Source organism: Labrus mixtus, chromosome 3 (genome assembly GCF_963584025.1).
Source record: "Labrus mixtus chromosome 3, fLabMix1.1, whole genome shotgun sequence".
NCBI classification, from domain to species: Eukaryota; Metazoa; Chordata; class Actinopteri; order Labriformes; family Labridae; genus Labrus; species Labrus mixtus.
In genome coordinates this window covers 9,931,608-9,959,051 of record NC_083614.1, presented here as the reverse complement: position 1 = coordinate 9,959,051, position 27,444 = coordinate 9,931,608, and the positions used below count along the sequence as shown (strand labels likewise).

At 40.6% G+C, this 27,444-nt stretch overlaps 3 protein-coding genes across 4 annotated transcripts in view; 2 read left to right on the top strand and 1 right to left on the bottom strand.

The window, feature by feature from the left end:
- akr1a1b (aldo-keto reductase family 1, member A1b (aldehyde reductase)) overlaps positions 1-27,444 on the top strand; it is a 238,360-nt gene that overhangs the window by 201,921 nt on the left and 8,995 nt on the right. The gene's annotated exons all lie outside the window — the stretch shown is intronic.
- mep1ba (meprin A subunit beta a) lies at positions 495-9,425 on the top strand. Its single transcript, XM_061031059.1, has 15 exons — positions 495-650; positions 801-828; positions 1,115-1,165; positions 1,256-1,299; positions 2,262-2,340; positions 2,427-2,544; positions 2,726-2,904; positions 3,005-3,223; positions 3,776-3,925; positions 5,415-5,630; positions 6,693-6,949; positions 7,921-8,131; positions 8,656-8,832; positions 8,919-9,157; positions 9,270-9,425. Exons 1-15 carry the CDS (start codon positions 609-611, stop codon positions 9,309-9,311), a joined length of 2,052 nt encoding a protein of 683 aa, XP_060887042.1. The 5' UTR covers positions 495-608; the 3' UTR covers positions 9,312-9,425.
- On the bottom strand, positions 11,833-24,657 carry uhmk1 (U2AF homology motif (UHM) kinase 1). 2 transcript variants are annotated; one of them, XR_009666762.1, is made up of 10 exons: positions 23,868-24,657; positions 23,557-23,686; positions 22,401-22,587; positions 22,131-22,328; positions 21,435-21,529; positions 21,253-21,329; positions 21,038-21,136; positions 20,851-20,939; positions 15,464-20,132; positions 11,833-15,365 (listed from the first exon to the last, which is right to left on the bottom strand). XR_009666762.1 is itself a non-coding variant. In XM_061031131.1 (9 exons), exons 1-9 carry the CDS (start codon positions 24,172-24,174, stop codon positions 19,986-19,988), a joined length of 1,329 nt encoding a protein of 442 aa, XP_060887114.1. In that variant the 5' UTR covers positions 24,175-24,657; the 3' UTR covers positions 11,833-19,985. The 2 variants fall into 2 exon arrangements, 1 of the variants encoding a protein (XP_060887114.1); XM_061031131.1 differs by having other exon boundaries at positions 11,833-20,132.

Below are 27,444 nucleotides of genomic sequence, written 5' to 3'. Positions count from 1 at the left end.
TTAATGTTTACGATTTGGTAGCTTATTGAATTAGTTTTAAGAGAGATTTCTTTTGATAACAACATAAATGCTTTGACTTTCTATCCACTAAAACTGGGCAAAAATGATTTAAAACTAGACTAAAATAAAGGGCAAAAAATGACTAAAATGTGATAAAAGATAATTCTTAAAATAAAAAGTGAGTATTTTTTGTTGAAAGACTAGCAGCTGCCAAAATTAACGCTGTCCAGTGAAAAAAATATTAGTGAAAACAAACCTGAATCCTCTTTCTCCTCAGTTTGAACATGATGCTTTATAAAATAAGTGTTCAACAGTAACACCAGGCTGTTATTACCTCCAGATGTGAAAGAAAATGTCTGCTCTGTGAACTTAAAACACCCTCTTCCTGCACACACACATTTTTATTAGTGTAGCTACTATGATAAGATAAGCTAATCGTAGATATCTAATTAATAATTAATTGGACCAGCGTTTAATCTCCGTCGACCTGAGTCATAAAGAAGGTCAGATCATGTGAATGTGACATGTTTGTCCTGTACAAAAAGTCATGAGCAGCTCTGTTCAGTCACAGCTGGACTCAGACTGCTTGTGTATCTGCAGCTGGAGTCATGGCGCTCAGGTGGATTGTTCTGTTATTTGGTCTGGGTCTGGTACGTACAAGCCTTTACATTTGTGTCAAACAGTAATATATATATATATATATATACATATATATATATATTTCTGCAAAAACTATACGGTAAAAGTTCAATGATTTATGATTTTCTCTGTCGATGGACTGATGTTCTTTCTTTATTTAGGCGACAGCTAAACTATCAGGAGATACAGGTGAGTCACTTTTGAGAAAATACTCAGTGGTAACTTCTGTCAACAGGAGGACAACATATGAATGTTTTACGAAGGTAGAATTTAAAGTACACTCAAGTAAAAATGGAGTACATGTTAAATCCCTGCAACACAAACTCTTGATGTATCAGCATTGAAATAAACTTAGGTTTTTCTGCTTCTGACTTGACTGAGCCATAACGAATCAGGTGTTATCAAACATAACACACGTCATAAAATCTTTTATACCTGCTATAATCCAGTTTTATTATTGATTCCTAATCTGCAGAAACTGATGCTGATCAAGGACATGACTGGGATATCTTTAACGTCAATGAAGGTTTGTCGCCTTGTTTTTAAATTTACTTGGTTGTAAAAATTGTTCTACAGTTTTTCTTTTGCATCAACCAAAGCATTTTTTCCTTTGCAGCTGCCGGGCTGGACTTGCTGGAGGGAGACATAGAACAGGATGAGGTAAACTAGTTCGAACAGACGCTAATTACTTCACGGGCCAACGGCTGCAGCTGTACGATCCAGAAATCTGCATATTTCAGGCTAATTTGACTGCAGTATTATATCTGTGTCTTAATTCTGGGGATGGGATAGGACATATTTGCACACATATCATATTACAAAGACTGCTTCCTATACTGTCATAGTCACAGATGAACCTACTAACAAATAGACAGATAAGAGGACCCCAAAAGGTAGGCTCACACAAGAGAGGATACAATACATTTATTAAACAGTCCAGGTCAGTACACAGGTAATCCAAAAATACAGAAGCAAACAAATAACTGAGAGGCAGGCAATGGTCAAAAAACTAGAAAACTGACAGGAAAAGAACGCTGGACCAAGATGACACAAGGGAACACACAACCAACAGGAGGCCACACAGGGAGGATATACACAGACCATCAGGGGATATCAGGCCGAGGTTGGGGAAGAATTATGCGGGGAAACATGAGACGCAGGATCTGAAAGACAGAGAGAGAATAAGTACAAAATAAAACAGGAAATGACTTTAAGAAATAATAAATAAAATAAATGGACAGAAACAAAACATGACGTTGGCTAATTTGACAGGTTGCGTCACCTAAAATAATCACCTCTGTGAACATAACAAATAATTCCCTGGTCTTGAAATGTCTCTTTAGGAGTTAAGAATTAAGACCAATGCAATTCAGTTGAGAGCAGTACATTCCTAAACTGTCCTCGGCAAACTGTACTAACGGTGATGTAGTAAGGTCAGTTTTATCATTTAATTCAGTAGATATCTTACACATCGGACCGTCAACTTTCTCATTGACTGGTTTATGAAAACTTTTTGCATGGCAGTGAAGGAAAGCTCTGTGTGAAAAAAAGAGTGTTCCCAAATATATATGTCTTTGTACATGGCTTATAGACATGTTTTTTTTTTCCTTTATTCCAATCAGACACTCAGCAGAAACTCCATCCTGGGTGATAGGTATCGCTGGCCAACAACAATTCCCGTATACCTGGAGGACAACCTGGGTAAGAAACTCTTCACAGTACTTATTATGGTGTTATTTTGTATATGGACCCAAGTTAGAATGCAGTTTCCCGATGTGTTTTTATAGAAATGAATGCAAAAGGAGTGATCCTGAAGGCATTTGAGCAGTACAGACTGAAGACCTGCATTGACTTCACACCATGGAAAGGAGAGGAGAACTACATCTCTGTGTACAAAGGGAGCGGGTGAGCAAAATGTCCAGTACACTTCAACGTTACACAACTTTTAAAAAGTCTTAAAAAGTTTTAAAAAGTCTTTTGAGATGAGGCTGGTGTATTTTTTATCATTTAAATGTAGTTTTTGTCTCCAGGGCTTCACAGACCATTTAGTCAAACATGTGGCTTATCTTGTTCCCCTCGTCTGTAGATGCTCCTCCTCTGTAGGAAACCAGCACGTGGGGAAGCAGCGACTGTCCATCGGTAACAACTGTGACCGCCTGGGAACTGTTGAGCATGAGTTCCTGCACGCGTTGGGCTTCTGGCACGAGCAGTCCAGAGCTGACCGCGATGATTACGTCAACATTATATGGAGCCAAATTACACCTGGTACCATTGACCTGTCACATCTTGAATTACAGCTCAGTGATAAATAACAACAATCATAAACAAAGGGCAGGTTTCTTATGGAACTTTTTATTCTTCTTAGGTAAAGAGCACAACTTTAAAACGCGGGATGACACAGTGTCCAGCGCTCTTGGCGTTCCCTATGACTACGGCTCTGTGATGCACTACAGCAAGACGTCCTTCAACGTAGACTCTGAGCCAACCATCGTCACCAAGATCCCCAAGTTCAGGGATGTGATTGGTCAGAGGATGGGCTTCAGTGCTAGTGACCTGACAAAGCTCAACCGCCTCTACAACTGCAGTGAGTTATCCCAACCTTTCATTCTGTCCATAGAGTATTAAACCAGAGAGGTTAGCCAGTTACACCAACCATTAAAAATATCACAGAGAGGAATAACACATCTAGCAACACCTGTCATACTGTGTAAAAGAACTATAAGCACAAAGTGAAGGCAGATGTCTCAGTTTTGTTTCATTAGCCGACAGTTCCAAAACGTCCTCTTACTATCTTCAGCTCTTCAGGAGACCGAAGGCAGCCGACATGTTTTTCATTGTTAGCTCTGTTGCGAGTTGATGCAAAAATATCCATGTGGTTGCACTTTTGTTTTTCACATGGAATTTGACCATTTGAAGTAGATACTTTTCCTTTTCCATGAATGAAGCATAATATTGCTGTTTAGATAATTACTTCATGGTTTCTATTTGCAAAAATGTAATTTGAGATATTATACTTATCAGATAAATATCCACCATCTTTTATAAACTATAAATATATTCATATTACCTGACATTCCCGATAATAACAAGAGTGTAAACTAATGAGACTCGAGGTGACACTGTTTTCTCTTCACAGCCCGGTCTTCTACGTTTGTGGACAGCTGTGACTTTGAGGAGGACAACATCTGTGGCATGATTCAGGGTCCAGGACACAGACAGTGGGAACAACGCAGTTCTGTGAGCGGAGGGCCTCAGACCGACTTCTCTAACATGGGCCAATGCAAAGGTAGTGTCCGTCGTTATGGTTACCTAGAAAATGCTAAACAGGTGCATGTTTTGATGCTGAACTGTTAAACCCTGTGCACCTAGACACAAGTGGAAAAAATGTGTGCAAGTTGTGCTTATTAAAAGCAATCAAGGGTCAGTTCTTTTATTTAGACTTACTAACATGTAGTATATTAATCTCAGTATTGAGCTGACTTCATGAATATATACCTTAATTTAGTTAGATCTAGAACTATAGATAATCTAAAGTTAAAGCAGATCTATTCTGCTGATCCATATAGAAAAATAATAGAAAATGTGTGATTCTGAATAAGCACCACTTGACTTGTTTACTATTTCCAGCAGCTCTATAGTTTCTTGGTGATGGGAATTTGTTTCTCTAGAAACACGGTCCTGGTGGCCTTTGTGTCTCAGCATTGTTCATCCCTTTAATCTAGTTTTTTTTATCAGCTGCCCAGCAGGGAAAAGGGAGCATATTTATTTGGAGTTGAACTATTTTGGTTATATATCCTCCCTTCTATTTGTTTTCCTTGTTTCCTTGCATCCTTGTTTCCTTGCGATTTTAGTGGTTATTCCTCTAGGAAAACTTTAAGATACCCAACGTCCCTAATCCCCCGAATCATTACAAATGAATAGATACAATTTAACATTTTAGGTTGATGTGTTTGGAGAAGGTCAGAATAAATCCCCCTGTGGAGTCCAGACAGTGACTGGGGGTGAAGCTTGAGACTGGATGGGTGATGATTGATGGGGAGAGCGAGGGGTTCACGAAACATCAGCATGAAGGAGAAAAAGGCAGAGAAAGAATGATATTTAAAAGGGGAGCAGAGCGACGGCAAGCTCACAGTGAGGGAAGGGCGTCATGCTGTTATTGCTGTTGGTTGGATGAGGCCAGCTAACGAGACAGCTGAGTACCACATACGCCCGAGAAAATGACAGCGGAAATATGAGAGTGAGAGTGTAAGCTGGAGCTGGACCCGACCGTGAAGTCAAATATAAAGTATTCTTGAACTTACACTAGAGATTCATTTTAGATACTGAGCTCTCTCTAAACACACCTTTGTTTTGTTGTCCAGTCAGCAGTTATATAAAATAAAAGCTCACATTCTTCTCATCTTATCTGTTTGCTGTCTGAAGATATTTTCAAAATAAAGGTTCCTGATGTGATATGACATAACGTGTGTATGTGTACAAGGTACAGACCTGCAGTAAAAATATTCAGCTCCTCATTGAAGTCTTAAGATAAGTCCTGATTTAATGATTTGTTAGACACAGTTTATGAAGGGCTGATTCCTTTAGTTGTTGATAAACAAAAGCAGATACAGAACTTTATGATTTACTGCTCAGGCCTAGCTGTCAAAGATATCAGCGCTTGTGCTTGCTTATCAATTTGAATTATCGCTTTAATCATTATAAATGAACTATTGCCAGTTATGTGAGTAAACCCTGCAGTCAAACATGAACCCACTGTTGTCCCTCGCCATCTTTAGGGAAAGGCTACTTCATGCACTTCAGCACGGCCTCTGCTGAGCCCGGGGAGCATGCAATTCTGGAGAGTCGCTGGCTTTACCCCAAACCTGGAGCTCAGTGTCTGCAGTTCTTTCTTCACAACAGCGGGGCAGCTGACGATCTTCTCAATATCTGGGTGCGAGAATACGATGAGGCCAACCCCAGCGGAAAAATGAAGCTTTTCAAGAGTATTTCAGGTAATTAATGCAACATGATGACACTCACAAGAAAGTCTTCAGCTTTCATTAAGACAAAAAATAACAGCACCTAAAGAGTACAAACACCTGCCACAACCCTTAACGCCTAGGATACACATCATTGTTTCTTGTACAACAATGTTGATCCTCTCTCACAGAAAGACGTGATATGCATTGGCATGTTTTTATTTGTAAAGCTCCCATAGGAACATTTCCATCATACAGAACAGAAGTTGTGCATTTCTCTTCTGGGCATTACCAGACATGTTCCTCAAACCAGTTAGTGTTGAATGTTCCTTGAGTCAGACCACAACCGGGAAAATCTGCTTTTTCTAATTCTGCACTAATTCTTGGAACAAGATCCAACATCTCCTTGAGGACAATGAATTTTGACCTTTTGGACATTTTAGAAACCTGATTTTTTTAAACCTCCAAACTTATTGTATTCAATTTAATTATACTCACTGAGCTGGCTTCATTATACACTCTTGTATTTACTTATTCCTTAATTGTCTAAGCTAGAAATCCCACAGTTTGTTCACTTTAGTGGCCTTCTTTTAATGCTTTTAATTGAGTCTGTAATGACTCGATGATGTCATCGTAAATGATGAGGTGCCCCTCGATGATCTCCTGAGTATAAATAAAGGTTGCATAAAGTAATTTAAAATAAATAAAAAAAATATGAATTGCAGTCACTTGCAAAAGACATTTTTTTGTCATCTAAGAAGTCCTTTTCAACTCAACAATACAGCTGATGAAAAAATAAAAAACATAAAAAGAAAAATCTGTACAATAAAGAAACAATATGTATTGCAATCAGTTGCAAAAGCAGATTTTCTAAAAAAAAAAAAATCCATCATAAAACACATTTAGTTTCTTACAAAATCTAATTTAAGCTCATGAAACTCTGTTTTTAGATAGTGAACACAAAAGGCCTCTCTCTGGATAATTTATATGTCGTTTTTAAGCTTACCAGCTCTTTGTTTAATACATAACACTACAGTGATATGATATGTTACAGTTGAATATAGTTTCAGACTTGTTATATCCTGTTCTCTTTAGGGGGTGTCATGGGCTCCTGGGAGCTGCACAACATCAATCTGAATGTGGCACATAAGTCACGTGTAGTGTTTGAGGGTGTGCGGGGAAACGGTGCATCAAAAGGAGGTTTCTCTATAGATGACATCAACCTATCATCCACCAAGTGCCCTCAGCACATCTGGCACATCCGCAACATCACCCGCCTGATGGCCACCACAGCGGTGGGAAGTAAACTGTACAGCCCTCGCTTCCTGTCTCCAGCAGGTTACTCCTTCCAGGTAAACTCCTTTTTCATATCTTGTGTTTTTAATCTAATAAATACAGAGACGTCCAGTAAAGCATGACTGTAGCAGGAATAAAGAAAGTTCACCTGCAGCCTTGTTACAGAGATTTAAACATGAACGTGATAACACACTGATAAAAGACAGTAACACTTTATAACAACCATCATCAATAAAGCGTAAATTGATAGTTAATTAACTTTAGCTAATAGTTATTTTACTGTTAACAAACAATGAAATGATAATGTTTCTCATTCTTTATAATGCTATAATTGATGTTATGTTAACACTTTATTGTTGCACAGTCTTGCATGATTACCAGATGATTTGTAAACCTTTAAGAGATGGTTTATAAAACATCTATAAACATTACAGAGATACATGGAGCAGATATTTCAGCTGACATGTAGGGGAGGGATCCTAAAGTTACACCACACTCGTGAAAAACCACACACCATCTGCATTGACACTCAAGTGCACTACTGTACAGGGAAGTGAAGGGACCGCCACGGGGGACCTGCTTGTCCCAACAGCTCCTGTCCAAGACAAAAATAAAGCGTATTAGCCAACAGAACAATAATGTCTCTAATTTGCATAATCTGCATTGTGCCACTAATTACCTGTCTTGAAAATAAAAGAAGAAATCCCAAAAAACTAAGAAAAGAACAAAGGTGTATTCTTACCTAAAAGTCTATTTTAGGTCATCTCCCAGCATAGCGTCTTACCTCATCAGTCAGAGGAGTATCACTAGCCGTCTAACTGTGAATCAGCAGCTACAGCCAGTCAACTACTCACCTAAAAATGGGTTTAAACCTGTTAAAGCTAACAAGAATACCTTCTCATTGAGTCATCAGTGAGGCAGTGTACATACATGTATTTTAAGGAAGTGGTTCATACATTTATTTGATTAAGTACTCTGACTGGGTCTTCCAAAGTACCAGCTTTAACTTTGACTTTTTGGTCTGTAGGTAGGTGTGTACCTTAATGGAAGAAGCGACCGTCCAGGCTACATGGGCGCCTACTTCCACCTGACCTCAGGCCCCAATGACCATAAACTCAAGTGGCCGTGTCCGTGGCAAATGGCAACTATGGCCCTGATGGATCAGCAGTCTGATGTCAGACAGCACATGAACATGCACCGGATGGTCACCACTGATCCTGACAAGATGTCTTCTGATGGTAAGAGAATCTGGATTCTTTTTACCAAAATAGTACCGCCTTCACCTGCCCCTCTGCATACCTTTAAAAGGTTTAAAAAAAATGTGACTTTAACACAGGAGACTACTGTTGTTGTTCTCTTAAGTTAACCAGCTGTTAATGTTACTCAATATTTTAACCCCAAACCACGATCATTTCCTGGAACTAATTTAGTTGTTTTTTTGGTGCCTGAACTAAACCAAGTAAATGGCTCAAATGAGATGAGAGATGATATGCGAAAAAAGGAACTGAAATCTCTGGTACTTTTGGTGAAAAAATGTCCCTGTTAGAAAGCAAATTCCAGGAAATAAGTAACAGTGTATCACAGCACAGTAACTTTCCAAACACAGAAGAGTCAGGCGGGATTAGGCCATATTCTCCCTGGAAAACAACAAAAGCATTACTGAGGCATGCTTGACTAGACCCTCGTTAATTTCCTCATACGATGACTTGGGTCTTCTGTGAGTTTTTCCTGTTAGTGAAACTGAGAATTGCACCTCTTCCAGGTGATGAGTACTACTGGGATGATCCCAGGAAGGTGGGCTCAAAGGTGACTTCATCAGACGGCAGCTCTTACTATCGAGGCCCGGGCTACGGAACGAGTACCTTCATCACCCACAGCAGACTGAAGAGCAGAAACTACATCAAAGGAGACGACGTCTACTTCCTCTTGAGTCTGGAAGGTGTGGAGTCATTCCAACATGAGACAGGACCACCATTCAAACACAACTCTTCAATATAAGATCATCTTGTCTCTGTTTGTCCTCAGACATTTCTGATCTGCTGGAGACTCAGGCGCTCCCTGAAACCAAACAGATGAAGGCTGCAGACAATGGAGCGGTTTATGACTACACGATGGTCACGGTCATAGCAGGTACTGTGGGAGCGGCCATGTTGGTTATTACCGCGCTGGTTGTCGCAAACGCCTGGAGGATGAGAAGAGAGAGTAAACAGGAGAGCGACCAGGCTGTGATCATGAAGGAACTGCCAGAATTCATGGACGTGATTGTGAGTTCATCATTAGAGACAGTAACCATATAAAATCCAGATAAACAATAATATAGTGCCTTAACAATGATGTCATGTTTTTAATGTTTAATGTGTTTCTATTTAATTACAGGAGCAACCAACAAAAGGTTTACCATCCTCATTCACTGCATGAAGTCTGAACCAATGAAAAAATGAGAAGAGAGTTCATTGATCTCTACAACCGTTTAATCAGATTCTCACCTGAACGTCTGAGGGAAGAATAAATCTTTTAATTCAAGCATGACAATTTCTCTCCCACCTATGCCCTGATTGGTGGAACCTTGAGTGCTTCTATCACTTCCTATCTTTTTTAGTTCCATGTTTGAGTTGGTTTAGATCTCCTTCTCTCTTTGTTGCGTTTGTCTTAATCTGTGTGTCATGATGGATGTCGACCTTGCTGGCTGCAAACAAATCTACCTACGGGTACAAATAAAGTAAACTGAACCTGAAGTCAAATCAATTGTTCCTTTCATTGCCAATTATAAAAATGAGTTATTTAAAGTTGTGAAAATACAGAAACTGTTCTGGTAAATAAACCAAAGGAAATGTGTTAATGGCTTCTCTGATGACATTAGATCTTAGAACGAGCTATAAACTATAAGAACCTAACACTAAGAGGTATGGTAACATGATGAACGCTGAGTGAGAAATGATCTTGAATTTCATTAGCTTGACTTTGAATGTGAGCTGTGAGGGTACTTAGGCAAAATCAGAATGAAAAACTTCATTCAGGAAAAGATAATTATTTAAACCTTATAACCTTGTACGTCACTTAAACCATCAAACATGTATTAATTCCTGGCTCACTTACATTTGACACACTTAACCCCAAGTTGCTCCCGCTGCTTCGTCAGTGAATGTGTCGATAAATGGGATTAGTTACTTCTGATGGTCTCACTACATAGCGGTGTGTGAATGTTTAAGTGTGACCTGCTGTGTAAAAGTGCTTTGAGGAGTCAGAAGACTAGAAAATAACTATATCGCTCCAGCTCTCAGTCTGGTTTTAGGAAGAATGAAAGTTAGGGTGAGACAGCATTTCCAGCATGGACTCCAAAGCCCCCTGCAGTAACAGATGGATGACATCAGTCTATTAGGGCCAGACCAATATTACATTTTTGGGCCTGATACCAATATCGTTATTAAGGAGAAAACAATCTGAAACCAATATATTGGGATCTGTTGAGATTGATGGAGATATACACATTTATTGCACTGATCCCTCAAACACAACTGGAAAATAACTGAATCTACGTGCATCACCACTTGACACTCTGGAGGGTGATGATGACTGTTGTACTCCACATAGCGCACTCTGCTGGTGACAACCAGAAAGAGAACTGCTAGGCAAATAAAATGCTATTTGACTGATGAATAAATCCATAAATATCGGCGCATATCTGCGATAAAATTAGCCGATGCCCATATTCACTTGATATGCTAATATCACTCGATATTATTGGCTGGCCAATTCATCGGTCAGACTCTTCAGTCCATGGCACTGACTGATCCCTGTGTTAAATTCTAACTCTAAATGGAAAAAGCCGAATAGTCAATTAGTAGCAACATCTAACACATTAAGTCTAAACCTCGACATGAACTGGTGAAGAGTTAAATGGATTTTTTTTCTAAATGGTCTTACGCTGATCAAATTCAACATTGACTGAAATAAAATTCTAATATTCAAGATGCATCAACATATGACAGGTCTGCCAGTAAGAATAAAGGCCTTTGAACTATTTACTCTGTGACTAGAATATTCTCTATTTGAGGACAATGATGGTGCTATGTTGGGGCACCTGTAGCCTAGTGGTTATTGAGTGCAACCCATGTACTGAGGCTATCGTCCTCGAGAGCGAGCGGCCCAGGTAAAGATCCGACCTGTGGCTCCTTTTCCGCATGTCGTTCCCCACTCTCTCTCTCTCTCTCTCTCTCTCTCCCCAGTTTCTGACTCTCTCCACTGTCCTGTCTCTGAAAAACGCATAAAAAAAGATGATGGTGTTTACATGATGTTCACCATTACAGCTAATAATCACTCACGTGGCACAAACACATCAGACAAAAATCAGGTCAAGTCAAGCATCTTTTTTTATTATGAGATATTCGGACACAACAGAAAAGTGCTATGACTCACTCTCAACAGAAAAGGCTGTAAAGCATGGGGGAAAAAAACTCACTAAGGCCCGGACATGTTTCATGTCTCACATACAGTCACCTTCTCACATGGTGTGCTTCCTTTAAGCAGATTGTGACACAAAAAAAAAAAGTAGAAATCATTTTTCATTCAGTTCAGTGGGACATGACAAATAAAGGACGTCTTACAGAGGATGGGTTAACACAAGAGGAAGGAAATTAAAATAAACTGTTTTATTTGGCCTTTTTCAAACCTCCAACTTTTCTCTGAACCATCAAAATCAAACTTTTGCACAACATTCAACAAACTGAAAATGAAACTGTTGTTATAAAGGATTGTCTTTGATATTGATTAAAGGAAGAATGTGCAACATTTGAGACATAAATATAACAGAAGTCAAGAATGTCTTCTTTAAATGTCTCTACAATGACTGAAGCCTGAGTCCCGCTGGCTGTGTTGTTGTCAGGCCGTGTTAACATCATGTTTACATGGACGGGATGCCGACTCCTCTACTTGTGTATACTGTAAAAGCTGTTTTAGTCAAGGACTAGAGAAAAGAAGAAGAACATACTCACTGCTTATTTGAGTGTCACGTAAGTGTCTTTAGATCACGGCCATTCTGTGTCAATTTATGTGCAATATGAAGCCACGCGCTAACAGTGTGCTAACACAACAATGCAGGCCAAAGGCAATTGCAGCTCAAGCCAAGGACTATTTTGTCCGCCACTTGCTCTGAACTCCTTCATGCGTACACGAGTGGAGGGGGGTTGGAGGTGTGTCTCTGGAGGAGAGCGGAGGCTTCAGAATAGCCGATGTCTCGCCAAACAGCAGTTTGTTTTGGTTTCATGCTGGTGCTCAAGGGCGACATCTACTGGATCAAAAAGTCACACATTCTTCCTTTAAATATTACACTGCAGACTTGTGACTGCAGATAATCAGACTCTGAATGTTTACAGCAATACATGTGTTCTCCTGCTGATTGATTTTTTAATTTATTTTCGTTCTTTGATTGTTCAATTGAAAATGTTTGGCCCTCAGATTTTTGTGCAGCTTAATAAATAGTGGTGAGGTCAGATTTAGGTTGAAATCCCTGATTTAGTTCTCAGGTTGGACCAGAGGGTCTTAGATTTTATAAAAAGGTGATATTTAAAGCTGCATTATTTACATGTGTCTTTCAAAATAAGAAATGGATAAAATAATTATGTGTAACATGAAACTAGTCATATGTAGTTGAGTTTTCTCCAAACTTAGTGTCGTTTGGTTTTCTGGCACCGATCGATCACTTATTACACCTTTTAATCCCAATGGTAAAGAAAAACAGAAAGTGTGTCGATCACATGGAATTACCGTTCTGATGTTTGAACTTTCAGTACTTGGTCGATATGTTTCACATTCACTGCTAGAACAACTTGAAAAGCAGTAATACTTTTTTGTTTTTTCATATTCAATCTTTCTCTGCACGCCACTTCCCTTCTTCTCGTCTGTGGTGTTCAGAGTTTCTTCAGCAGCCTTGAATCTCGTGTGCTTTGTTATTAGGAATGGACACTACAGACGTCATACTATGAGCTACTGGCTGCTCTTTTGCATATTCACTCTTTGGTTCTACGCTGACTGATTGTAAATGAATAGAGATTGCCTTGGATAGCAAACACTTCAGCGTTTACACTAAACACACACATGAACACACACGCGCACACACACATGAACACACACACACTTTGTGGTGGAGGAAAATAGTCTGACACACATTTCATGAATACAGCTTGTTACTGCTACATTAACCTCTATATAAGTCCACACACACACACGGTCTAAATAATCTACACACACTTATTCACAATGTGCTGAAACCTGCTGCTGTGACAAACACAGGCCTCGATCTGTCAGTGCACAAAGGAGCTACTGTGAGCCACCATACCACAGACTGGTACCACAACTGACTCACAGCTCAAAGTAATTGTTTGATTTCTTAAAGCCAGTTCAATCAAAAACATTTACAGAGTCCTCTTCAGATGTGTGTGCACACATTCCCCTTATTGTTCACACACATAATTTAAACCAAACAGAGGAAGAGGCAGCTCAAGATCCAAAATAGAGATGTTACGAAGCCAATACCAGAATCTGTTTCAGCCTCTGATTGTGTAGTCAGTTACAGTCAGCTATTCAATGAACTGAACCAGTACAATCATTCACAAGCCCACATACAACCATCAGGTTTCAGGTACATTATCAGACGATAATATGTGAAGTGTATACAAAGATAGTTTTTTAAATCCGATTAGTAGTAGAAGGATTCTTTGTACCTGCTGATAAAACAGTGACCGTCTTAATTTGCATATCGTCACCAACTTGTATCAAATGATGCACCTGTCTGATCATGAGAATGTATCCATGGTGACAAAATGTTAAATATTTGATCTTGGATCATTGTGTTCACATTACAACTGATGCTTAACTTTGTTCATACAGCTTTAACACGACTGAGATCAATTTAAATAGACACATGAATACCACATCAGGTGTTTTATATACAGTGTGGTTTTAGATTTGTGCACACAGCTTCATACAGGTGGAAGGTTTATTCATTCACCTGCACACAACACTCCTCGATTAGAACAAAACCCACGACGCCCTCTGATGAATTAAAGAAAGAACCTGTTTCCACGGCAACAAAAAGAAACAAAAAGTGATACTCATAGGCTGAATAAACACAAAACTGAATATTTCAAATATTCTAAAGCCATGGTTCCCAACTGGTGGGTCAGGACCCAAACGTGAGTCACGGATGTCTGCCAGGGTAGAAAAAAGTCTATGCTGTGCTTTAATTTTAGAGAGTATGTGTGGTAGGGTAACGCACCTTAATGCCATTACATGACAAGAGAAGAAGATGAAATACACATTTTATTTATGTTGCCAGTTAGCATGGCGGACGCTAGGAGGCAAAACTACAGTGAATATTATTCATTTGGAAAGGAGCGCTTGGAGCTGGGCGCTGCTCTTTTTCTCCAGACGGCCGCTCTCTGTTGCGAACACGCTCTCCTCATTGAAAACAATTGACGCTGGCGCTCAGAAAAAAACGCTAGGTGCATTAGTGTTAAGGTAATTTAGGGAATAAAGTCGAGCTGACCAAGTCTGACCTACAGGGAAGAATTGATAAACTCTGGATGAATCCACTTCTCATTCACCCACTAAGGCAGGGCGGTCACATCATACTTCTAAGCTGCAGCCGTCACAACAGAAACCTGCTTTTCCCTTCTCTATGTAAGCTGCAAAACAGTAGAAACCTCAACTCCATGCACAACCAAAAACATCCTTTTAATATGAATACACACCAAATGCTTGTGCTGCTTAGATTGAGAGGCAGTACCATCCTCCATCATCGAGCCAATTATATCATTCATGTCTCCAAAGAGATTTATGATGGCTATAAGCCAGAACAAACAAACATGGAGCCTGCACCTGCAACCTTTTCAGGCAGCAGACAAGACAGGACTGAGCTGTGGAAGTGGAAGATGTGGACGACCACATTGTAGAGGTGGGCGATATGGAAAAAATATCATATCACAATTTTTTTTTTTTGGCAAAATCACGATCACTATTTTATCACGATTTTTTTTCATACTGATCTTAAGACTAATTTGCAAGTTACTGACCAGTTCAACCAGACTTATTTCATTGCATTTATAATGCACAAAAACTGTGCTGACAAGTTTAGTCTATTTGAAAAACATCTTTGTAGGAGGTCTGGAGGTTTTCCCTCTGAACATTTTTAGCACCAGAAACGTCTTTCCCTCGATTTGATCAATATTTATGCACAATTTAAGGTTTTCTGCACCACTTTGAAATTGTGATTTAGTAATGTGTCCTCTTTTTGTGTTCATCAGGAACATTTTCACACAGTGATGCATTCATTTAAAAACATGTAGACTTCAACAATCAAGTTCTAGTTTTTTTAATCCTCATCACAGGGCTCCAATCAGCAGGAAGTGCTGAGTCATAACAAACCTCCTTATAGGTCACATCATTTTCAGCCTAAAAGCTGACATAGCACAGATCCTACACACACTCACATCATCACCATGACAACAACACGGCAAAGATCCTACACACACTCACATCATCACCATGACAACAACACGGCAAAGATCCTACACACACACACTCACATCTCATCATCACCATGACAACAACACAGCACAGATCCTACACACACTCACATCATCACCATGACAACAACACAGCAAAGATCCTACACACACACTCACATCTCATCATCACCATGACAACACAGCACAGATCCTACACACACTCACATCTCATCATCACCATGACAACACAGCACAGATCCTACACACACTCACATCTCATCATCACCATGACAACACAGCACAGCTCGCACATACTCATTGGTCATCACGCATCATCTACCGACAAAGAAAGCGTTTCTCTTCACAATCTAAACTCTCCCTGTAGCTCTTTGTGATCTACAGAATGTAACTCTTATTAAATATATTCTACAAAAAAATCATTTGAACACCAAAAACAAAGTTTGAATACCTTCAAGGGATTTCTGGACATTTTCCAAGACCAACTTTCTGTACCATCGTTAACAAACTGAAAAAATATGAAGTAACTTTGGAAGAAAATGTGGTTCTTTACTTTTAAACATGGGGGTTTTCATTTAAGGATCATTGGTTACAAACGGACGACGCTGACCACCGATTTCAAAGTGCTGTACGGACTTTGAGGCCAGCTACTCTTGAGAGCAAACTTTGGAATTCACATTTTAGGCACATTCAAATAAAGCTCGTAGAAAAATAGGTTTTTTGTGGAACTTATTAGAAGACAAAACCACAGCTTCTTATAGTTTCTGTTTTTAAACACGTTCATAACGGAGAAAGCAGCCGCACATTATTTAATATAAATTGGTCTCAGGCGAAGATCGATTCACACGTTTAGAAGTATTCAATATTGTCTTATTTAATAAGAACTTCTCTGTTTCACTCAAATCACAATAACCCTTTGAACAGAGCTGAACCTATTTGTGCTTTACAACACGAGTGAACCAGTTTGAAGTCTTCAGAGCAGGACTGTGGGCCGTGTAGTTCTGCTGTCTCATGGTTGCTAATGTTAGCTAATAATCGTTAACTGAAGTAACTATGACTCAAATGTAGGTACTCAGTCATTGTGCTAACTCTCTCACTCTCCTTCTCTTCTGTAGATGTGACTATAGGCTCAGTCTAATCTTCACCCCCCTCCCCCTCGTTTCTAAGCTCCCTTTGCCCCTCAGAACAGACTTACAAGGGGTAGTGAAAATGAGAGGACCCTTTAAGACCCCTGAAGCATCATCAGTAGTCGTCGATGGCATTATGTAAACAGACGTTACCGGAAAGGCATTCTGGGAGATTTCTCAATAACATTTGGTTTGGAGTGTGTCTATGAAGAATCTCAGTTTGGAGGTCAATGCAGGCCCAACACGTCACCCATTCCTCCAGTCCAACAAGAATCAGGACATCCTACCCCATGATGTGAACGTGCAAAATGCAGAGACAGGGCTAAATGGTAGGGTCAAGATTTGTGACCGAGCTTTACTCAGCGTTAGGCTGAACAGTCCTGATGAATGCTAAGAAGCAGTTGAAGCTAGTTGAGTGTGTGGTTAGCTTGTTTGGTTTTTAGTCATTAAATCTAACGCTGTCAGATTATGATGTTCTGTGGTTGGTTGCATTTTAAGCATAATGATGTCGGTGTCACTTTGAGGTGTAGCAGCCACAGGCCTTCAAAAAGCTGCATGTTTCTTTCACAATAAATCAGTACAAAAAGGGAAATTAGCGTCTCTATGGAGACACTCCAACACATGACTGCTCAGTGCTCGTGACTCCAGCAGTCTTGTTTTGTGAACGAACAGAAAAACATCTGCTGGGAGGGAAACTCTTCTCTAAGGCATATAAAACGGTCTGGGCAACACAAGGAAGAAACTCATGTTGGTGTAGCACCGGTGTTTGTTATAGCAGCATGTTGGTTGGTTAGCGATCTTGAATGTCGTAGGGCACTTGTGTAGAAATCGTCTTTAATTCCCTGTGATAGGGTGCTGGGTTACTGGGACATATTTAATGCATTTTATTTTGAGGAACTAAAAGGAAAAAAAACAACAACAAAAAATGTCTGCTTCTACAACAAAAAGGATTTTCCAACAAAACATCACCTAAGAGTACAAAGTAGGCTGAATCTGAAGCCGCAATCAAACCCAATCATGCAGCTTCTTTCTGGACAGTAAACCTGTCTTCAGGTCCTTTAAGAACCAATGTCACGAAACTATACCATTTTGTGTGTCTCAAGACTGCACAGCATTCATAACATTTCTGTCAGATTAGTGATTCATTAGACTCAATACGAGCTAATGCTATTAGCATAGTTTCATGAACAAACTTACTTAAAGACCAAGAGTGATAGAAGCACTCGAGGATTATTTAAGATGTCCCTACTACCCTGTCCTGGTTAGTACAACAACTGCTGCATAGTCGTCCTTTAGCTCATGTGTCTGTGGAGGTTCTCAGTCATGGTACATTCCAAGCTTGATCCAAAGCCAACTGGACTGACGTTTCGCCTCTCCTCCGAAAGGATTCTTCAGTTCTAAATTAACTGGTTGACGGAGCCAGAAATATAAGCCTATGTGGATCATTAGCACGCTAATGATCAAGGATGACTCACATCACAGTCTGGATTGCTTGCCTTTGGATCAAGCTTTGAATTGAGCTCATGTGGGTACTAAAGCTTGGAAATGTCCAGCTCTGGAGAGAGTAACACTCAGACTGCAACTGCTTCAATCATGTCTGATTGTTTTTCTACCAACACCAACCTGAGCTGTTAGAAACATTTGACAGAAACCAAAATCCTCTACATTAAGTGGTATTAAATAACTCCTTACACGATGGAGAAACAGCTGAACATGTACTGCAAAGGAACTGCATGCACGGCTCTATACACCCTCATTCATATTCCACCATATATATCATATAAAAGCTTTGCTTGAAGTATTTTTTATTGTTGATGGAACTAAAGCTACTTTGTTCATAGGACTTTTTTCCATTTGGGAAAAGGACATTTTTACTCAAGCATCACGTTTTTCCTGACTGCACATCTACAAGAAATCTGACCATTTTCAACTTGCTTAGAACAATTCTAACTTCTGGGGCGCTGGAAGCGTAGTGGTAAGTGTGCATGCCCCATAAAAGGAGGCTCTAGTCCTCCAAGCAGGCGGCCCAGGTTCGAATCCGACCTGTGGCTCCAATCCTGCATGTCATTCCTCACTGTCTCTGTCTGTCCCTGATTTCCTACTCAGTCCTATCTCTACAATAGAGGCACAGAAAGCCCAAAAATAAATCTCACTTCCTTACATTCCCATTCAGTGCTGAAGTCAAAATGCCAAACAGGGCACTAAGAGCCTTGTGGCCTCGCCTGTGCTCAGGTGAAGGCAGAGAGACCATGAGTAAAAAACTACCACCTGATAAGAGGCAGGATCTCCCTGAAACCTGCCTGAGGAGCCAGCAGAGGATAAGTGCAGATCCTGCTGTACCACACTGATACTCTCATTAACATGTATAGAACTCAAATAAATAGGAAACAATAAAATAACAAAACTACTCATCAAACATAGGACACTACTTCACCACAGGAAACCCTCAGTTGATTCATCAGTGCTGGGAGACTTCAGTGTTATCCTGCTACATGTTTGTAATCACATCCCTGACTCAACTGATGATATTTAGAGTTTCACTGATATTTCAACAAAACTTTAAGCACATTTCCAAATTCTTAACACTGAACATTGGACAAAGGCTTTTGATCTGCGACTCTCATGAGGGAAGATTTGTGTGTCCTTATCATGCAGCCTGCTAACTTCTGAATAAATGAGAGTGAAATAGTAGTTAGAAAGTTAACTGCTGAACCCAGATTACAAACTCAGGGTCCAGAGTTGTGAAAAGTTAGAAAAGTGCAGGTTTCTTTAAAGGTCACATATTATGCAAAATACACTTTATGTGTCCATAGTGTGTCTACAAATCCCCCAATTATGAGGAAAAAGTCCATCCTCTAAGTCTTTTGCCTGCTCCACTTTTCAGAAAATGTGTGTTCAAATAGACTGTTTCCCTTCATGACATCACAAAGGGCAGTAACTCCTCCCTAATGTGCTTGGTGTTTGTTCTGCCTTCTGAGTCTGCCTTCTCCCTGTTAACAACAGGGCATGGAGCAGAGCCAGGGTGTGGTCAAAAACAGCTCATTTACAGTTAATGCTACAGACACAGCATGTGTTTCAGGGCTGAAATAGAGGGGTTTATAGGCATGATCAAACACAGGATGATTGGGGAGCTCTGAGACTTATTTGAACTGGTTGAAAAGGAGGATAACATGTGACCTTTAAAGCACTAGAAGGTTGTGCACTGATAAGAGTAATGCACTGGAAGCAGCAGAAATGAAGTCTTCAGTTCACACTCTGCATGAAAGCCTGAATGTACTGCAGAAAACCAGAGCTAGCATGCAGAACTTCTAACTACACATTATTCACTGAAAATGATCTGCATGTATATGGGGAGATAAAGACTTCTCCCCTATGCTGCTATATGTAGACGTATTTTTTATTTAACGTGAATAGTGCAGAGGTATAAACTCAGCTTCAGGACTTTACTGCACAGTCTGGTACAAGTAACCTCTTTTATAGGCGCTGAGAGGATAAAAGGTGGCAACGACAAACTTTCCATCAAAGGTGCGGCCTGTCAGCAGCCTCTGAGCCTCTTTGGAGTCACCGGAGTTGGCGTACTCGACGAAGACCTGGTGGACAGATAAGGACAGGCAGATGAGCGAGATGGTAAATGACTCCATGTGTGCATAAAAGGGTTGGGCGACATCACGGGTAATGGTAATACAGCATGACTTTAAATATGAAGTGACCGGTCTATAAGACGCAGTCTGATATTGGAGGTCTCCCAGAGAGAAAAAAGGTTTAAAGTATTCCTGTGTGATGATTTCTATAGTGTTCAGCGAAGTCTACCCTTTGCAGTTTCTGAGCAGCTGTGTCGCTCTTTTAGTACATTCTGTTTTCACTTTGTGGAGTTTGCACTCCTACTAGCTACAGTACAATAGTTGAGCTCTCAGCCTACGGTGAAACTTATGATGTACAGACCCTCGTCCCACCCTCCAAAAATGTTTTATTGCACATAATGCACAACTCTTAATAATTTTTTGAAGTTGTATTTTGTCATGTCTGATGAAGGGCAATGGCCCGAAACGTTACATGCGGTGATTTGTCCATTAAACTTAATTTAATTGGAGCAGCTTCTGGCGTGCGGACTCAGTACTTTTCTATCTTTGGATGTTTTTTTTTCAGCACCCAGTACTTAAACTTTCTCGGGTGTGCGTGCCGTTTTGATATTTTTGTTTGAACTAAAGTTGTATTTTGTACAACACAAATAAAGCAGTGTGTAAAAATTAGTTTGTAGTTTCAGTGTAATGGAAATGTTTACAATGAGTTAAGGGCACACAGTCTAACCTGTCCTTTTCCTGGGTTCTCTTTGGGGATGAGCAGAGAGACCACCGAGCCGTACTTCTGACACTCCTCTTTCATGTCCTCCAGGATGTCTGTGCAGAATAACGACATGAGACAATTCACTCTCAGTACTTTAAACCCGATGCACTTCAACGACATGGAAAAAAAAAGAACAATTATGAAGAGGTACCTTCATACTCCTCGTCGTTGTGCAGGTGGCTGTCCTCGATCAGGTTTAGCAGACGCAGGACAGGAGAGGGCAGCAGGACCATGTCCTCAATGTGAGGAGCTGACACACACACACACACACACACACACACACACACACACACACACACACACTAAATATTGTAACCACTGAGAAGTGTTATCATCTTGTTCAAGGTCTCAAATATTAACACATACCAAAGGGGATACTGAAGAATGGGCTCAGCAGGGCAGTTTCAGCCGTGCATCTTTGCTTTGGGTTGTTGAGGAGCATGCTGAAGACAGAGTAACAAAAGGTCAAAACACAATATGAAGCAATGTGGTCATATCATAACAATGTGAACTGCACTGATTGCCCAGCTCTGAGTGAAACATTGTACCTTTTGATAAGGTCTCTGAGGTGATAGACAGGGATGGCTGGAGACACCAGACTGTTGCTGGCAAAAATATGGTCGACAATGGCAGCACAGTTATCCTAGAAGAGAAGGAAGCAGATTTAAGTTCATCATTTGTCTTATTTAATAAAGCTTTGATTTCTTTTAGGTTTTTCTTACTGATAACAGCTCATTCAACTCATTTCTTTCACTTTTTCCTGAGTTCTGTTTCTTCTTCTTTTAATACACCCCAAGTTTTTCTACTTAAAGGAAGAATGTGCAACATTTTGATCCAGCAGATGTCGCCCTTGAGCAGCAGCACCAAACCAAAACAAACTGCTGTTTGCCGACCTTGGATCTTGGCTTGAGCTGAAAATTGCCTTTGGCCTGCATTGTTGTGTTAGCGAGTTAGCACACTGTAGTTAGCTCGTAGCTTTACATTGCATGTTAATCGACACAGAATGACCGTGATCTAAAAACGCTTACATGACATCCAAACAAGCTTTTCTCTAGTCCTTGTCTAAAACAGATTTATAAACAAGGGGAGGAGTCGGCCGTCCAGTCCAGGTAAACATGATGTAAACACTGCTCCGACAACAACAACACCACCAGCGGGACTCACACTTCTCACTCATTGTAGACAGTCATGACTCAGCGACATTTACTGAGGATATACTTGATTTCTGAACAGCTTTGTCATACCTTCCACTCCTTCGAGCGGACGGTGTCTTTGAGTTTGATTCCTGAGAACATCTCCAACAGGATGATACCGAGGCTCCACATGTCGACGGCGGACGAGCAGCCCGAGTCCCCCTCCATCTCCACCCCAGCCTGAGCGAGGTTGTTCTGAAGCTCGGCCTCTGGAGCGCGATACCCGTCTGTTTGAATGTACTTGACATCCTGGAGGTGGGTAGAGAGTTAGAAATACAATAGTTCACTTTCACAGCCCTACAAATCCTCAGACACACCCACCTGGTTTCCCTCCTTGAAGCTGAGGCCGAAGTCGATGAGCTTGAAGCACTCGTCGTCAGCGCTCCAGAGGATGTTGCGTGGCTTAAGGTCAGCATGGACGTAGCCTTCCCTGTGAAGGAAGGCAAGGGCCTCTAGGATATCTCTGGCACAGTGCTGGACGAGCCACATGGAATGGCCCTGCTGAGACCTGCACAAAAAGAAATTACACTCTTAATCTAATAGAAGCTCAAGCAATCCTTAAAGACCATCCTACAGACCTTTACTGATTTCAATTCAAAGGGTGGCCCTCCCTTTGAAAAAGAAATCTCCAAGATGGCAGCAGCACATCTTTACCTGTCAGTGTGTCATTTTGTGTGTTTGACTGAGTGATACCCATCTCATCTCCGTAAAGTCTTGTGTTGCTGATGACTTATGACTCTGATGAATGCTTCTTTTTGTGATTCCTGTATTTATGTTCATTGTTGTTAAGTGTTTTATGTCTGAAACCCTGTAATTGTGCTGTTTGCCTGTCTTGGCCAGGACGCTCTTGAAAAAGAGATTTTTAATCTCAATGAGACTTTTTCCTGGTTAAATAAAAAATAAAATGGCCAAATAAATATGTAGTGTACTACTACACAAGGGTCTGACTGTGTCCTGACAAGGTTACACTCATAATATGGATTTATCAGTGAGGGTAGGCTCAATAAAAGAACCACCTCTGAAACTTACTAAAGGCTGAATTAAAGAGTAAATGTCTTGATTAAGTGGGCTGCAGGAGCTGGGGATCGAACCCCCATGATTGACTCTACCACTGAGCCACTGGGGGAAAACGATACAGCAATATTTGTTGTTGTGACTCCTGTGATACAATTACCTTATCGCTGGGGCCAAAAATGTATATTTCAATTTGATAAAATACAGCTATCCATCCAAACTGCTCCAGTGTGCTCATCTGTCTGTGTGTCTGCACGTCACCCTCACCGCTGTCCCTGGGACACGCAGGAAGTTAATACATTCATTCCGGGGTTTACATTATTAGGGCCATTTATTACTCTTCAGTTTATCAGCTATTGTGATGTATCATTTTATGATCGTCTTGCAATACATCAGTTACCCTGTGATTCCCACCCCTCGTCAGAGTCTTACTACATGAGAGGTATGAAGTCACTTCACTTACCTCCCATCCTGAGATCCACTGTTGCCTCTGACCAACAGCTCGGACACACTGACATCCAGGAGCTCCAGCAGAAGACAGCGGGTGGTGACACCCGTACAGCTGTGGTTGGTGAACACGCCGTACAGCGTCACTAAGAGAGAACACATCAGGCAGAATACATCTCATGCTCTGTGTAGTGGTAAAGTTTTCATTTTTAAAACACATTACTTCTGTAACCAATGCTTACACAGCAAGAAATCACAATTACACACATTCTGTTTACTGAAATGAGATCATATTTTTTGATTGAATTGGTGAAATAATGTGGGTACCGATGTTTTTATGTCCCTGGATGTCTTCCAGCACGGACCTCTCCTTGTGGTACCCGTAGTCTCCTCCCTGAGTGTCGGCCTGGAACTCCTTGACAGCGGCGGTGGAGGCTGTGCCCGAGCTGACCCTGTACACAGAGGCCGAGACTCCCTGGCCGAGCCGGGACTGGACGGTCCACATCTCCCCGAAGATCTCGAACAACACGGGCTTCATGCTCTGGTCCACGCTGCCCTGCGACGACGCCATGCTGTCGGGACGCGGAGTCTGGACCTTAGTAGCGCTCGGCTCGGAAGATCCGCAGTGGGCCATTGGAGGAGGAGAGGAGGAGACGAGGAGGAGACGAGGAGGAGGAGAGGAGGAGAGGAGCCAGCTAGTTGACAGGTGGGAGCAGCTGCAGCACCATTGCAAACTGGCTGCCCTGTCAGAGACACATAAAAACTACCTGGACGAGTCAAAGACAGCGAGCAGACAATACAGCTACACTAAATCTCCACGCAGAGCTACACCTGTGCATATTAGACCAATGTTTATATACTGAAATGAATTCACAGGGGTCAGCTGACAGATAACAGTGAGCTTACCTAGCGGCTTCAAAAGGCTTCACTAACCACTGAGTTTGAGTATTAATCTACAACTTCCGTCACACAAAGGGAAACACGTCCCTCATAACGTACCTGTTACTATCACGACAAATCATGTCGTATTTAAAACTTAGGAAGCATATAGGTTTCGAGTTAAGGAAAGTTTTCCCTAACTTGTCACCTAGGTTGTTGATATCATCTCACTTCCGGTTCTGCACTCCTCCCTGTATGTTTACGGTCTATCGTGTCCTGTTGTCTGCCCCCTGCCGGTCAGGAGTCTCCATGAGGAGTCTCTGTCATCGGTAGTTAGTTCCCAACCTTATTCGACCCGTGAGCCCACTTTGACTTCACAAAACTCTGGCCACCCTAAATATCTAAAACACATACAGCTTTTTGCAGTTTTGTTTTACTGTGCAAGAAAACATTAATCTAAGACCATGCACATATATGATTTGTGTATTGTGGACATTATTAGGCTAGAATTGCTCATTTTAATGAAGTCTAGATAAAATTAGGAAAATAGCCTATATTATAGCCTATACAAACTCTGGAGTAAGCCCTGGTCAAGATTAAAACTCATTTGATTAATTTTAAATAGCCTAAAATTAATCATAAAAGGCTACCTCTCTAATAATAGCCTATAACACAAGCCCATTCCCCCCATTTGAAAAATGCTATGAAGTAGGCCTGGCTAACAAAAGCAAAAAAGTAAAAGACGTGACGATATGGTTCATTGACATTTTTGTTCATTTTAGGCCCAATGACCGACCTCACACTTAAATTTGATGAGGAATTCAGTTTGGAGCGATGACTGGCACGTGTTCACCAGCACGTGCATTCAGGTGGCGTCTTCGTGGTCAACAGTTGTAAATGTAAATTGCACTGTGGATTGGGAAAACGCCTATGTGAAATTTAAAATTCTTATTAACAGTAATACGTTGCAAGTATAATTCAGTTTATTTGACACCTGCATTCCAAAAGGCGCAGTGCACATTTGGCACTACTCATCACTGTCACTTCATTCAGCCTGTAATTTAAATCTCCAGAAACTTATGTTAATACATTAAATGTGTTTTCTACCCACATTCATAAGGTAGCTTATCACACGGCCAGCCATGGAATTTCTATGAAATGTGCAGCTCCAACGGATCGGTCTTCAAAACATGAGCCTATTTAAGATGTGGACTTACTCGAGTGCAGAGTTTCATCTGTTCATCTAAGTTTGAAGCAGGTTTTATTTTTGATGCTGAAATGTCCCAAGATAATTTGCTTTGATTAAACTAGCCTAAACTGCACATATTGAAGCATTTAAAATAACTGTTAAACAGGTTCTCTAATCTTTTAAAGTAAATAGTTAAAGAAGACATTCACACATCAATGTAACACAATCATGTTGAACATCTGCTCAACATCATTTAAGCTGTGTGGTCAAATTCCTCATAGCCTAATGATGACTCCACTCTGACTCTTCTTTGGTGACTCGACTAGGCCTACAATTTGATTTTTCCAATTATTTCACTTCTCATTTTTTTATTTTTCTATTTCAACCTTGTTTAATGAACTTTTCTTAATATTTCCCTCAAATAGGCTTACAAAGAAGAAGTGGAAAAGGCAATGAAAACATCCAGACATATGATCTGACAAACACATTCATGTCTTTTTTTTATAATGTAAATTCATTAAATGTGTTCTGGGTTGATGGTCATGAGGTGAAAAACAGGGCAAATAGTCAAACTACAGGAACAAACACTTTAACATGTTTGAAAGGCAAGATGAAGGACGGTAATGTTACTTTGTTTTGCATATTTGGTTTTGATTATTTGAAATAATATATGAAAAGGACGGACTGTCAATGGAGCTTTGATTAAAAAAGATCAGTTACTACATGGCACCGTCATTTAAGACAGAGAAAGTTGTGAAAACGCACTAAGCTATATTTGTTTGAAATTTCATATACAGACTGATCAGGTCATTCATCCCATCTTCAGTCAGACTTTGTAACACAACCATGACCATAATGTGAACTCAGTGTTTTACAACTTGTATGTATAAAATGTGTGTATATTTAGGCATATATATTTACTTATAGGCTATGTATGTATATGTAAATGCTTATGTCTATGTATACAATGTATTTTTATTTGAAGTGGTGCAATCTTTTCTGTATCTTGTGCAATCACTCAATATCCAACTTAGTTTTTTAATGGATTCAGTATGATTATTAGTTGTAAATAATGGGTATCAAAACAATATTAGATTGTGAGGAAGCTGACACTTCTTCTCTGTCAGTGTCAGGTGTGTGTGTGAGACTCAGCAAGTGTTTCAGAGTCCTCCATTCACTTCAGCACCCCAGCTGCTGAGTCTGGGTGGAACTGGGAGGCTCTGACACCAACTTTCATCTACTCCCTGTGAGAGATGGTTAAAGACGAGTTAGACTCCCGCCATGTGTCAGATTCACTGCAGGAGTTGATCTTTTTGGAAATTCGGATCAACAACCGAACCCGTGAGCGCAACAGAGAGAGAAGGAGCGTAACAGAGAGAGTCTGACTAAATTCCCCTGGGCAGCAAACCACCACACCTTCCTGCCCCTTGAATTATTCTGGGGTAATGACCGGTTTCAACCTACAAGCATTTGTTGATTCAGGGGCAGCTGCTAGTTTTATTGACTTGACCCTAACACGAAAACTTAGACTGCCTATGTCTGCTCTCCTTTGTCCTCGGCAGCGTACTACTGAATATCGTCAATCAATCATGGTGTGAATCAGAGGGGATTTAGAAGTGGGAATACCCTACAGAGACTGAACAGTAAGGGGGTATACTCAGTATACCTGCGTTTACCCTGCACTATACACCACTGGTTCTCCCCTCTACGTCACCAGCTGGGGCGGGGTTCTTCTTTGTGGGGAAGATGGACAGGGGACTTAAGCCATCAATTGACTACAGGGGACTCCATAAGATCACGGTGAAGAACCGCTACCCACTCCCTCTCATGTCCACT

Excerpts from the sequence above, each read along its gene's own strand:
- uhmk1 (XM_061031131.1), bottom strand. The coding sequence starts at position 24,174 with ATGGCCCACTGCGGATCTTCCGAGCCGAGCGCTACTAAGGTCCAGACT. Across the intron at positions 22,329-22,400 it reads GCTTCAAGGAGGGAAACCAG|GATGTCAAGTACATTCAAAC; the intron begins GTGGGTGTGTCT and ends ACCCACCTCCAG. Across the intron at positions 20,940-21,037 it reads CAACGACGAGGAGTATGAAG|ACATCCTGGAGGACATGAAA; the intron begins GTACCTCTTCAT and ends TATTCTGCACAG.
- mep1ba (XM_061031059.1), top strand. The coding sequence starts at position 609 with ATGGCGCTCAGGTGGATTGTTCTGTTATTTGGTCTGGGTCTG. Across the intron at positions 1,300-2,261 it reads GAGACATAGAACAGGATGAG|ACACTCAGCAGAAACTCCAT; the intron begins GTAAACTAGTTC and ends TATTCCAATCAG. Across the intron at positions 8,833-8,918 it reads CTTCCTCTTGAGTCTGGAAG|ACATTTCTGATCTGCTGGAG; the intron begins GTGTGGAGTCAT and ends GTTTGTCCTCAG.